This window comes from Lichenostomus cassidix, chromosome 2 (assembly GCF_008360975.1).
Source record: "Lichenostomus cassidix isolate B80296 chromosome 2, HeHo_3.0, whole genome shotgun sequence".
NCBI lineage: Eukaryota > Metazoa > Chordata > Aves > Passeriformes > Meliphagidae > Lichenostomus > Lichenostomus cassidix.
In genome coordinates, this window is record NC_139482.1 from 101,524,541 (window position 1) to 101,538,284 (window position 13,744).

Sequence of the window (13,744 nt, forward strand, 5' to 3'; positions counted from 1 at the left end):
TCCCCCATGATGTCCTTTTTTCCTTTAAAACCATGTATTTTGCCCTTTTTTTCAGTTGGAGATTATTGGCATGATGTAAGATTTATTTAAAAGGGGATCTTCTCTTCATGGAAGCTTGATTATAATTCTTGATATTCACTTAACTTTGATCAAATTTTAAGATTGTGCCAAACAACAGAGGATTCACAGACCCCAGAGAAATTTTATTTCTAAGACTGTAAGACTGACTGAAAGACTGCGCTGGCTTCTCCTTTTGCTTGCATTTGCTTGCATTGCTGAAATGTCACAGTAAAATCCTCAGTTTCTGTAAATGTTCATATTTATTGAAACAACTAGAAATGTTCTGTTCGTATCTGATTGATATCTAAAAGGATAAAACTGGTGTGCCTGTAATCAGACTGAATATTGTTGTTGAAGTTCTGTCTGATTTTATTAAAAATTCAGATAGTTTTTACTCTTTTTAAGATATTATATGTAGTAAATAACTTGAAGATAAGTATCACCAATTTTTTTCCTTCTCATGTGTTCAAGATCTCCTAATCAAAGGTTTGTTCCCTTAAATAATGTTTCGTTTCAAAAGCAGTTTCCTGAATTGCATACACAATGCAGTTACTATTTATCTTTGTGAGTTTATTTCCCCATTTGGCAAAATCAAAACCTGCTTTCATGTGGCAAGTATTGTGCTTGCTCTGGCTTTAATCTGTTAAAAAAAAAAAAAAAAAGCCCTAAAAATTTAAATTTATAACATATGAAAGAACTGATTGCAGCCAAATTGGAGCTCAACATAGTATTAATACTGAACATGCAGACAGGAATTGTGATAATAGCAGCTGAACAGGCAGTCTGCTCAAGTGGGAATACATTCCTCCGAGATGTTTGAAAAATAGTTTTGCTTTCATCTAAATGTGGCTTGTTACTCCAGTGTATATGAAACATTAAGCTCGTATATAGGAGTCTTATGAATGTGCAAATGCAGATTTTTGAGTGAGATGATGTAGGAGGTGCTGGGTAAGGCAGATCATGGTGGCTTTGCAGTAAGTGCACCTCAGTATTCGTGTCTGGTGCTGTAGTGAGTTGGGGCCAGTGCAAGTTATCTGGCTGCCATGACAAAAGTGATTTAGAAAGTGATAAGAACTTACATACTGCCCTGCCTGCTCACAGAAGTGCTGAACAGTCCTGTAGTGTGGGTGGGGATTCACTTTGGACCCAGGGTTCTCAAAATAATAGTCAAGATACCTGCATAACTCATATACATCTTAACCTTACTCAAGAATATTAGCTATTTTATCATGCTTATTTTTGTCACATGCAGCTTATTTGTCTCTGTGTATTTTTAACAGTGTCTGTAAGTAGTCTTCTGCTGAAATAACTTTAACATGGAATGAAATTATGATGCAAAGACGTTTGTAGCATAGGGTGTAAAAAGTTTATCAGAAATGCTGTTACAGAGAAGACTACACTCCGTGCTAAAATGTAAAAATATTTAGTTTTTTGGGCTACATGTATAAATAATCCCACAAAAACAAAAAACCAAGCACAAACAAACAAGAAAACCCAACCAAAACCCAGTTCTTTGAAGCCCTCAGTTGTTCAGAAAAGCAGAACATTTCTCATAGATTGTTATACCCAACTAATCCTGAAATGTGCAGTATAGATATAGATTTCAGCTATTACATCAGCACTGACTGATGCCCTGGGCAGAATTAGATGGACCTGTTGACACATGTGCAAAAAATTTTTCCAGAGTTACTGTACCAAATTTACCCTCTCCCCAGGCAAACTTTATACTGCTTTTAAAATTTAAATTTACTACTCACTTGGCTTCCAGTGGTCTTTTGCAGTACAATGAAGTGTTAACATTTTCTTCTTGCATTTTTTTCAGGTCTTTCAAGTTGCATATGTCATCATCAAAGCTGCTAATGCTCCACGACCTGGAAACTGGATTTTGGAACACTCCATAGATGGCACAGAGTTCAGACCATGGCAGTACTATGCAATTAGTGATACTGAATGTTTAACTCGTTACAATATTACACCAAGAATTGGGCCGCCAACTTATAAGAGAGATGATGAAGTGATCTGCACCTCCTATTATTCCAGACTAGTTCCCCTGGAACATGGAGAGGTATCTTTGTAGTTGTAGCTTGTGATTAAGAACATTGACTGATAGCAGTTAGAAAACATTTAAATTGCAGCTGTGGAGTTCATCACCCTCAACACTACCAGATTGTCTGTCATTCTTCTTTAATAATATTATCTTTACATCATGTACCAGTATGGCAAGCTTCAAAATGTTGGGATGAAATATGTCTTAGGCTCTATGTGTTCCCATTACTGAACTCTTTGTTCTCTCTTTCCATATAATTTGATGGTAGCAATTAGCTGTGAATTATTAGTTCCTTTATCCCAAAAAACTATAACAGAGGCTCTGTGTTCTGCCAGTTTTTTCATTTAGCAGAGAAAACTCCTGTGTTAGGAACACCTGGTTCTGTGAGATAAAGCTGCAAACACTGTTGAAGTGCTCAGCACAGCTGGAACTCCTAAACAAGCCTTGGCATTGTTTCAAGGATGTAGCATAATTAAAAGGCCTGCAAGTTGTGCAGCCTCGCTGTTGATTGTTTTTTCTTTTAACAAACTCTATTCACAGTACTTGTGTAATTTATTACGGAGAGGCAGCCACATAATGAAATGATACATTAAAACCAGCGGTTACTCCGTCGTGAATGCTATAATGTATGACCGTGATAATAAGTGTGGTGTTATCCTGTGGAGAATGCTAGTAACTCTTAACTTCATAGAAATCAATATGTTTTTATTTCTTGGTTAAAAAGGGATTGGACTGTACGTAGCCATTCACATAAACTTAAAACTATCGGCAAGAAAAAGAACAGTGCAATTCAGTAACATGAAGTCCCATAATGAAATGAATTAATGGGACTTCATTTCAATTAATGAAATGTTTATTACATTGTTGTGAGCATATGGTCAACATATAAGCAACAGAACAGATGGAGCTAAGAAACTTAACCTGTCTCTCCACACAACTAACCAGAAGACCCTTAGGGTGACTGTATATGAACAATGCTGCTTGTAATGTATATTTAGTAAGCCATACAACTCCAGCTCCAGGGATGCCAGAAATTCAACTCAGTGGCCTTTATTTCTCATTCATTTGTCCTGATGGTACACATAATTAGACTACACTATCCAAAACGTTGCTTTTTTTTTCTGAGTGCAGTAATGGGGAACACAAAAAATGGCAACATTAAATATTTGTGTACTATAAAGAATCATAGAATCTTTTAGGTTGGAAAAGACTTTCAAGGTCATTGAGTCCAGCTATTAACTCAGCACCACCAAGTTCACCCATAAGCCATGTTGTTAAAGTGACACATCTACATCTCTTTCCAGGGATGGTGACTCCACCACTTCCCTGGGCAGCCTCCTCCAGTGCTTGATAAGCCTTTCCATGAAAAAATTTTCCCAGTTTCCAGTCTAAAACTCCCTTGGCACAATTTCAGGCTATTTCCATTCCTCTTGTTCTGTCACTTGTTGCCTGGGAGAAGAGGCTAACCCCTTTCAGCTGGTTGTAGGGAGTGACAAAGTCCCCCAGAGCCCCCTTTTCTCCAGGCTAAACAGTCCCAGCCCCCTCAGCTGCTCCACACAGGACATGTGCTCCAGACCCTTCACCAGCTCTGCTGCCCTTGTCTGGACTTGCTCCAGCACCTCAATGTCCTTCGTGAACTGAGGGGCCCAGAGCTGAGCACAGGATTTGAGGTGTGACCTCACCAGTGCTGAGTACAGGGGGATGATCCTGCTCTGGTCCTGCTGGCCACACTGTTCTGAATGCAAGCCAAGATGCCATTGGCTTTATTGGCCACCTGGGCACATGCTGGCTCATGTTCAGCTGCTGTTGACCAGCACCCCCAGGACCTGTTCTGCTGGGCACCCTTCCAGCCACTCTGCCCCAGCCTGTAGTACTGCCTGGGGTTGTTGTGACCCAAGGGCAGGACTCAGCACTTGACCTTGTTGAACCTCATCCAGCTGGCCTCAGTCCATCAATCCAGCCAGTCCAATCCCTCTGGAGAGCCTTCCTGCCCTCCAGCAAATAAACATATATGCATAAAAGCTGTCATTCACAAAGGCCAGGCTGCTCCTTCGTAACTGGATTGTCTGTCACACAGGAATATTCCCTGCACAGAATATTTCACAGCCTGCCTTAGTGAATCTTGGAACTCTTTTGAAAATATATGTATTTAAGGCTTTATAATTTGTTCTGACCAATCTGTTGAATTTAAGAACGGCCCTGTATGAATCCTGCAAAGAAAGACCACATACCTAAATATGGATGTCATTAATAACTTTTGTTTGCCACATTAGACATCCTGCCAGTTTGGCTGCTAGATTTTTCACAGGTTTGGAGATATATATATAGCTGCTTGACTGTAAGTTCTGTTGTTTGCCTGCTTAAAGATCTGCTTCCGGAAATTCACATAATGCACTTAGGATTCAAGATGAATTGCAAGGCTTAGGCTGCAGTTGTTTGAAAATGGTCTTGAATTATGAAGGACAAATGAGCAAAAAATATATTATACAGAAATATCAGACTGTATAAGCTTGTATAAGCAATATGTTAGCCAAATTTAGCAGTGTCCAAGGACAATTATGACATCTTTTCTTTAGTATCTTAGTCAATATCCCTACTGTTTCTCCTTTTTTCTTCTTGGAGAGATTCCTCTACAGTCTCTATAAAGATTTAAGTATATTGTTACAGAATTTCTACTGTCCAAGCCAGTAGGAATTCTACTAGTAGAGTTTCTAGACAGTAGAATTTCTAGTGTTCAAGCTTTTAACTTTAAAGTAAAAAAGTGAGTAATGTTTTACATTTCATCACTTGAGGGCACTTCTTATGAGTAGTGAGAGTATATATATTAGGCAGGAAAGACTGTGTAAAATGAAGTGGCATGTGACAATGGGAGGTAAATCCAGTTGGTTGTGACAGGCTTTTCTGGATCTTTAAATCTCTCGTGTTTAAGTGATAAAAAGCAAACACAGTGTGTTAGAAATTCCAGTGCCATGGTCGAGTCCTCTTCTCTTTGTTGAGGAAATCAAAGGACTGCAGTGAGCCCAGCAAGTTCTACATCTGTACTGAAGGGTAAATGAGAGTAAGATGTGGTGCCTCATGCTGAAGTTATTTTCATCTGTAGTTGAATATATATGTGTTAAATTTTTTCAGCAGGAATGCAGTGGTATCTGAATATTTGACCAACAATTCTGCCTTGTAATTCCCAGCAGAAAACATGATCTCTGAATGAATATGTCACAACCAATTTGCCTAAAGAGAGCAGACTGAGATGTGGTGGGCATGTTGCATAAAACATGGGTACAAGAAGAAAAAAGACTGTGGTCTTCAGTTGCATAAAATGTGGGTACAAGAAGAAAATAGGTCTTTTGCATGTGGGACAAGGTCCAAGAAAAGTCCTGAAATTGCAACAAGGAAAACACGATTTAGAGATTAGGAGCATTTTTAACAATAAAGCTAGAATGGCCTGGAATACATTGCCTTGGAGGATTGTAAAGTCAGCACCGACACTGGTTTTCAAAAACAGACTGGTCAAACATTAAAAAACTCTAGTAAATCCTGTTTTAGCATAGGAAATGAACTAGAAGAATTCACTGTATTTCTGTGAGAACTGAATAATATATTAGGTGGTGCTAATTTGTAGGATCAGAGCTGGAAAACATTTTGGTTTTCTTAACTGTTATTCTGCAGTTGGAAAATGGATGGTCTATTAGAAAAGTGGAAATCTTTAAACACAGTACACTAGAATATTAAGAAGGAGTGGTGCTAACCAATAAATGTCAAATAATTTTGGGAATGTGACCATTAAAAGTCTCTGATTGTATGTCTTTTAAATAACAGAGTTATTCTCTCTAGGGAGCCCCTAGCTCCACTACAGAATTAAGTTTTTTCAAAAATAATAAAACAATGTTAACATGTAGGAATATTTTCAGAGGAACAATTTGACAGTACTGGACAAAGTTGAAACTAATTTCAAGAGTAGTATATGAGACAAAATTGCTCTTCAAAAATGAGAATACATCATGCACTCTAAAATGCAGAGGACAAGCCCAAAAGATGACTCTTTGTTTGTTGTGGACACCAGGTGAACTGCTGAATATTTGTTTGTTGCCTGTAGGGTGGGGTATTGTTTTTCTGTTTCTTACATAAAATGGAACAGGAACCTTATGGTCATATGAGACTATATGCTTGTGTGTTCTTGAATAACTTCGGAAAGAAGGAAGGGGCTGTTGACAGAAAAAGCTGTGCAGCTTGGTACCAAAAGTCCTCTTAGTGGGGCCAGTTGGAATTGTACAAGAAAGATGTAGGTCAAACAAGTGGGTTTGTGATGGCAGCCCCTTGCTTTCATTTGTCATCTGTGTTGTGGCTTCCCACTGCCTTCCCTTAGCACAGACTACTCCTTGCTAATTGTGCAGTCCTGTCACTGCTATGTGTAGGATTAGTTACCCCAGATTTAGAATGTAGACCAGATTATGCTTTGCTGTAAGATCTTTCTAATTGCAGAGAAGAAATCTGTAAGGACAAAACTGTGCTTATGGCCAGAGTTATATATTCCATCTCAATGAATGAGAGGAAGGAAGACTGCAGGAACTAGGGACTCACCTTGGTACTTCACTTTGGTTTTTCTCCTTATGCTGTCTCCACAAAAGCCCAGGAGACCTGGGGCTATTACGAGTTGGTAATGGTGATTTCAGTGTGAGTCAGGACACAGGATTTTACCTGCAGATAGACTACAGGGAAATAAAAATGAACTCCATGTAGTTTAACATGTCTCCATCCTGAGCTGTTGGGAAACAAGCTTAAGTTCTGTGGTTTTGATTGTCAGACTGATGTTTGTTGTTGCAAATGAATCACAATTATGCTTGTGAGTAAGCCAGCCTTTCTTTCTAGATTCACACATCACTGATCAATGGGAGGCCTAGCGCTGATGATCCTTCACAGAAGCTTTTGGAATTCACTTCTGCACGATACATTCGCCTGCGACTGCAGCGTATCAGAACTCTGAATGCTGACCTCATGACTCTCAGCCATAATGATCCTAAGGAACTAGACCCCATTGTTACCAGAAGGGTGAGCTGGTTGTTCATAAATGGTATTCAGTATAGCTTGATGGGAGAGACTGTTTAAGGAGTGTTCTGACCTGTTTGAGGAGGAGGCAGTACTTAATCCTTGCATTCACAGAGTTGTTTTGATAGGTTGTTAAATTATTCTTGCCTTCCCTTTGATACCATTAACAACAGCTTGTCAGAAACAACTTCTAAAAAAAACTTTTCAAGATTGTTTTTATTTGTTTTATTTGTTTGTTTACGTGTTTTATGCTAGGAACAGTGTTTATAATGCTTTATCATCAAGATACAAAATACGGTTTAGCTGATGGAAATGCCACTTCAGGTTGCTCTTGATGCCACTGCAGTACCTTTGGTGGTGTATCATGGACTTCAGGATCCAATGCTGTGGTTCATAAACTTAATTATTTGAAAATTATTGTGAAATTTCATGTCTTACAAGAATTTTCTTCATGTTTTAAAGGCTATTTTAATCATTCGTTTTAGAGCCTATGAATGAACGTAAAATGTTTGTATAGAATTCTAAGATTATTAACTGATTTCAAGATTTGGTATTGGAACTGGGGAAACTGAGGCCCCAAGCACTTAGGCTGACTGCTTCAGGTTCTCACATAAATTCAGTATTGCAAGTCTACCTTCACTAACAGTTCTGCATGATTTCTGCTTTGTATCTTGCTATTTTGACCATCTTAATTTGCCCAAGACTCATAGGTTAACACTTCAGAGGTTTCAAGTTTTTCTGTGAAGGTAGGCTTTCTGATAAGGACAGGAGAACATGAGAAGTGTTCCCTCCTTCCGTTGCTTTGTAGCTCTTTTCTCTGAATAACATCTGCAGACAGCTCTTGCTTATGCAGCAGCAGAATTCTTGCAGTTTTTGGCTTCTCTGATACAGGCAATCCTTGTACTGTCTGCATAGCTGAGTACAGAAGGGAGAAGGGAACTTGGATTTGATCAAGGATTGGTGGGTATTTTCAAGGCAGCCCCACTCTTACCTTGTTCATGGAGGTGCCCATTCAACTGCAGCATTTTAAAGTGTAAAATCTGGACGTTTTGCATTTTCTGTCTGACATGGGAATTGATAGCATGGAGACTGCAAGAGCAGCATATTTGACAGCTGCTCCAGCTGTGCCTTGCAGGCAAAAGGGAAATGCAGAGTCTGAGCAGGTGAGATGTTCCCACAGAGCAGGCTGGTTGATATTTAGATCTATTGATAGTATCAGCATAATGAGACATACACCACAAAAAGAAAGGTTTGCCATGGAAGCATATGAACATACAGCTGGGAAATGAGAATGTTGAGGACAAGCATTCCCATTGCTTTTGTAACATACACAGTTGTGAAATCCAGGGCTTAGTGCTTCTCCTCCTAGCACTATTTAGTAGAGTTTTGCATGGAAGACTACACATACTGGCCAGGGTTCCCATGTCTCACCTTGAGTCTCACTGTGCAACCAGCTACAACAAAGATAACCACTTCCAGCTTTCTGGATGCTGTTTTTCTTGGCTTTGAAGACTGCTACGGTTGTTGATACCAATTATGTTTCGTTTCCTGTACATAGTCTTGAAAGATGGCCGATTCAGATTCTGAGTGTTCAAAAGCACCTTTATTTCTGTATCCTACTTATTTATTTCTGTCTGTAGCATTTGATTATCACTGGTCTCACGTTCAACTTCAAGCTGTACACAGCTGCTGTGAGCCATACACTGTCAGAGAGTAAGACAAAGGAGATGAAGTAGAGCATGCAGTGAGAAATTAAATTCTGCTTTTGTCATCTTCCTTTCTCAGTCTGAACCTTCTTCTTTGTAGTTAAGGACTTACTGTTCATGATAAGTCCCTGAATGATTTTTGTAGTTCAAGCCCATAACATTAAAAATCGTCCCAAAACACTGAATGTAAGAAATTTGAAAATAAAAAAATATAAGTATGAAATAAAAGAAGCTATTTTGCTCCAATTCCAAGATCCTTCAAAGAAATAACAGTCCAGGAGTCAGCATGTCTGACCACCCAGGGCTACCTCCTCTTCCTGAACCAGCTGACTTAAGGGTTGTTAGGTCTGAGAGCATTGAACTCTTCCCTTAGAAGTATCCACAAAAAGAGTTTCTTTTTTCATTCCCCTGTAGTACATACTTCCCAGGATACAAACAGGCCAACCCTGTTGATCCTGCAGCTGTAACTGAACCCAGATGGTCATTTCCTGCCTCTTCTTTGCCTTGAAAATTAAATCCTTTCCTTATGTATGTTGTTTTTGCTCACCACCTGGCAATATTAGTGGGTAGTATTCTGCCATATCAGCAATTTTTAAGCTAAGGTTTGGATAGAATATCTCACTGGCTATACAGTAGTAGCAAAGAGCTGGTCTGGAAGTGAGTGAGCAAAGTGATTTTAATGAGGGGAGAGTTCCCATTTTAAGGAAGCGTATTCTTAGTCCCCTGATGGACACTAAAATATGACCTTTATGCTTTATGGCGTCTTGTAAAGTGAAAAATGGATTTTTTTCATTTTTTTGCAAGTATATTTTGGCTGAGGTCATAGTTGGTGGTCATTCTCTAAGCTGAGGAATTTTACATACTTTCTTAAAAGTTAAAAGCCAGTTAGTGTTTTATACCAGTCAGGAAAAACATGGGAAAAATGAAAAATGCAAAAATGGAAGGTTTCCCTAAATGGCAAATATTTTCAAGTATTTAATTTGTTTTTGAAATCACTGAGTATTTTATTTTTCAAGTCACAGAGTATTCTATTTTTAGTCACAGAGTAGGGCATGTAAATAGGGAAATGTAAATACATGTAAATGTCTTTTATTCGTACTGTTCTCAACTTTGTTTTTTTTTAGTACTACTATTCAATAAAGGACATCTCTGTTGGTGGCATGTGTATTTGTTATGGCCATGCTCGAAGCTGCCCCCTGGATGAAATCACAAAGGTATTCTTTAATCTCATTATTTTTGCAAAATGGCTTTTCCAGTTAAAAAAATTCCAAAAGAGAATGATAAGAGAGGAAGCTAAAAGAGATCTTGTGATGCATACAAATTATTTGCTATATTTTTCCTTTTTTTTTTCAGAGCAAGCATATCTGGGTTTTGTAGTGTAACTTTCTTGAAGTAAACTCTTTTTCTTTGGCATTGAATTTAGACAATTCAAGGGGCACAAGACATAGGCTATCTTGCAGCACAGGAGATTTGCCCTTCCTGTTCTAGAAAGGCTATTCCCCAGTAATTGATGTACCATGATGGAGTAGTCCAGTGCTAACTGTAGAGTATTTGTGGGTCATCCTGTTTTTTGGAGTAAGGCTGATACTGGGCAGACTTTTGGCAAAATTGATTAAATTATCATTAAAAATATTTCAAGAAAGTGAATTTTTTGTTCTTAGAAATTGCAGTGCCAGTGTGAGCACAACACATGTGGAGAAAGCTGTAACAAGTGCTGTCCAGGCTACCACCAGAAACCATGGAGACCAGGAACCCTTTCTGCAGGGAACAAATGTGAGAGTAAGTATGCACAGGCATTTAGATTAACTGTCTTTGTGTGATTTTTCAGAGGTAGAGAACCTACTTCTAATCATAACTGCTAAGATGGTTTTAAATAATCTGTTCAGTGTGACTCCTTGGCTAATGGGGAGTTGTCATGTATTATAGCTTTCAGTGTCTCTTTTTCAAAGAGACTTGGGGATTTATTGTACTCCTGTAGAAACTAGCAGATTTGCATCAATCATTTTGTTTGCTACTTGAAATGCAAATTTCATACATTGATCATAAGTTTTGTCAGATGAGCAACTTTGTTCTGATAACAAATGTTTTGAAAGGAACTCTTTATTGGTCAATTACACTTCAGATTGTCTGATAGATTGACTTAGTCTGTGCCAGTGTGGCTGAATGTGTTGCTAGGGCTAGTTGGTGCATTTTCTCACTTCACATTACTAATACATAGCACAAGCTGCAGACAATCAAGAACCTATTAGATAAAATTTAAGGTTCTGGATGGAAAACTAGTCTTTTTAGTTGAAGTCTTTGCAGACGTCATGATGTCACTCTTTGGAAAGTAGTTGTTTAAGACAGTTTGGACTGAAGTATCCTCTAGACTAAATAAAATTTATACTTACGTACTTCATTGTTGACTTCTCAGATTTTGTCTATAATACAAGTAAGAGAAGAATTAGGCAAGTTTTCTCCTGTTATGCAGAGGACAGAACTGGAAGGAACAGTTACTGCTAATTGCCAAAGCATCACTGTCAACAATAGTTCTGACAAGATTACCTTAGTAGGTTATACAGAATACTGTTAAAAATGGTGCCATTAAAGTGATAACAGTGGTTTTGAAATTTGCTTACTTGCTAAGAAATACAGTGCATTAAATCTGATGAAGCATATGGCATGGTTGGAGGGAAAAAGCACACTTTTGAGGTCAATTGATAGGCTCTTCTACTAATATTTTCAAGTTTGAAAAATGTCAGTGTTGTAGGAGCTCTTACACAGTGTAAATAAGAAAAAACTTGATTTCTTTTCCATTCCTTCTCAGAATGCAACTGTCATAACAAAGCGGAAGATTGTTATTACAACCAGAGTATTGCAGATCAGAAAAGGAGCATGGATATTCTTGGCCAGTATATAGGAGGTGGTGTGTGTTTAAACTGTACTCAACATACTACTGGAATCAACTGTGAAATGTGTGCTGATGGATATTTTAGACCACACAAAGTAAGATTTAGAAAATACCATTCTAATGTTTTGGTGAATTACAACGTGGTATCCTGTATTTCAACTGATTGTGAAATATATTTGTATTTTATCAGTTACAGAATAGCTCAGAACTATAGAGGGTTTTGGGGTTTTTTTGTAACACCAAAACTTTCTGAAAAAACCAAAATGCTTGTCTGGTTGTGTGGGAATGCAGGTCAAGCTGGTGAAGAAGGTTAAGTGAAGATGAAGCTTGATACCCTTGTGTGGAAATATACCTGTTCTCGTAGGAAACTCATTTCTCCTCTGGGTACAGCTCAAAAAAGTGCCAGTACTAAAGTTTCATTGTCTTCAAAAGTGCCAAAATTGTGTACCATCCTGTGTCAGCCCATTTCAACCAGTGGTAAAAAGGAGCTGGTTCTAAGATCAGAATCTTTGGCTCATGAGATGTTTCAACAAATGTTCTTTTTGATATGACTGTTGTAGAACTTGTGCTCTGAGTGTACTTTCCAGTGCCAGTCTTTGGAAAATGTCTACAAGACATTTTTTAACATGTGGCTGACAGAGTTAAACATATGAACTTATATAACTTAACCTGGCATGTAACTGCAGTGTTAGAAGTCTCTATAATGAGACATTCTGAGCTAAATTTCTACTCCACATGGTCTTGCTTTGAAAGGTTCATGCATATTTTGAAAAACCCATTCTTTAAAAATCTGGCATAATTTGGTGCAGAGAGCAAGGGTGAGTCCATAGGAATATGGCTAGACAGCAGGTACAGCTCATCTGAAGAAGTAAACTGGAATTAGAGATTGTCTTTGAGTTGGTGTAAGAAGCATTGAAGAAAGGTCTTCAATCAACTCAAAACCATTAAATGGTATCTAAAAGGTCATTACTGATTTGCTTTACAGCTGAAGGACCTCAAAGGACAATTTTCCCTGGAAAAAAAATAAAATTTTGCCATGATTTGCATTGCTTTATATTTAAAAGATTTATAGATCATGAAGTCAGAATGAGTATTAATAGATAAGCTGTCCTTCTATTGAACACAGAGCCAAGGATTTCTTTAATTTCCTTCCTCTTTGAACCAGAATATCTTCACAAAAAGCATCCACTCTTGTCTTAAACATTTCCATATCTCTTGGCAAACCTTCAGAGTAGTTAATTGCTGTTACCTTAAAAAAATGTCTATTTATGCTGAATGTGTTAGCCTTCAGCTTCCAGTCATTAGCAGTTACCATATCTTTGTGCTATTGAAGATCAACTTTTGTTCCCACATTGAAGTTTTTTTCCAGGCTGCAATCCCCTGATCCTTCTGCTTGTTAAAGTTAGACTTGTCACTTTATCTATTGCTCCATGTCATCCTTTTCCAGTCTTTATTCGTTTAGCTTCGGTGACTGAAGACAGGAAACAGATGTAACTTTACCTTTCCCAGTTAATAACTTGAGAATTTGACTGGGAACTTCTATTTTATAGGTTTCTCCTTATGAGGATCACCCCTGCTATCCCTGTAACTGCGACCCCTTTGGCTCTCTGAGTTCTGTCTGTGTTAAAGATGAGCACCATTCTGACTCTCAGCGTGGTAAGGAAGCAGGAAGTGCCTTTTCCCTGAACTTCAAATCTGCCTGTGTTTGTGATGATTGAAGTTTGAGGGAATGTTACCTACCTTTGAATGGCTGCCTTCCAGGTACCATTTCAAAATACTGGTAGATCTTTGGGAAGGTAAGGCTGAGACACAACATAGTTTTATGATTTTAGGGTATGTCAAGTCCCTGGATGTGTTCTCCTATGGGGATTGTGGTTCCTACTGTGTAAAACAATGTGAGGTGCTGAGATCTAACACTGTTGTTTGTGAATGCTGTTACAGCTGTCACAAAATCCATTTTTCTGCAATTTCTGTGCATCTGGTACTTTGAACTTGAAA

The 13,744-nt window shown here is 38.2% G+C and overlaps 1 protein-coding gene across 5 annotated transcripts in view; it reads left to right on the forward strand.

The window, feature by feature from the left end:
- The window catches only part of LAMA1 (laminin subunit alpha 1), a 98,154-nt gene that overhangs the window by 26,813 nt on the left and 57,597 nt on the right, over window positions 1-13,744 (forward strand). For all 5 annotated transcript variants that reach the window (XM_085052580.1, XM_085052581.1, XM_085052585.1 and 2 more), the window contains exons 4-9: window positions 1,883-2,125; window positions 6,974-7,153; window positions 9,981-10,070; window positions 10,518-10,635; window positions 11,663-11,841; window positions 13,297-13,402. In XM_085052580.1, the coding sequence (XP_084908706.1) occupies window positions 1,883-2,125; window positions 6,974-7,153; window positions 9,981-10,070; window positions 10,518-10,635; window positions 11,663-11,841; window positions 13,297-13,402 (916 nt within the window). The remainder of the gene's footprint in view (window positions 1-1,882; window positions 2,126-6,973; window positions 7,154-9,980; window positions 10,071-10,517; window positions 10,636-11,662; window positions 11,842-13,296; window positions 13,403-13,744) is intronic.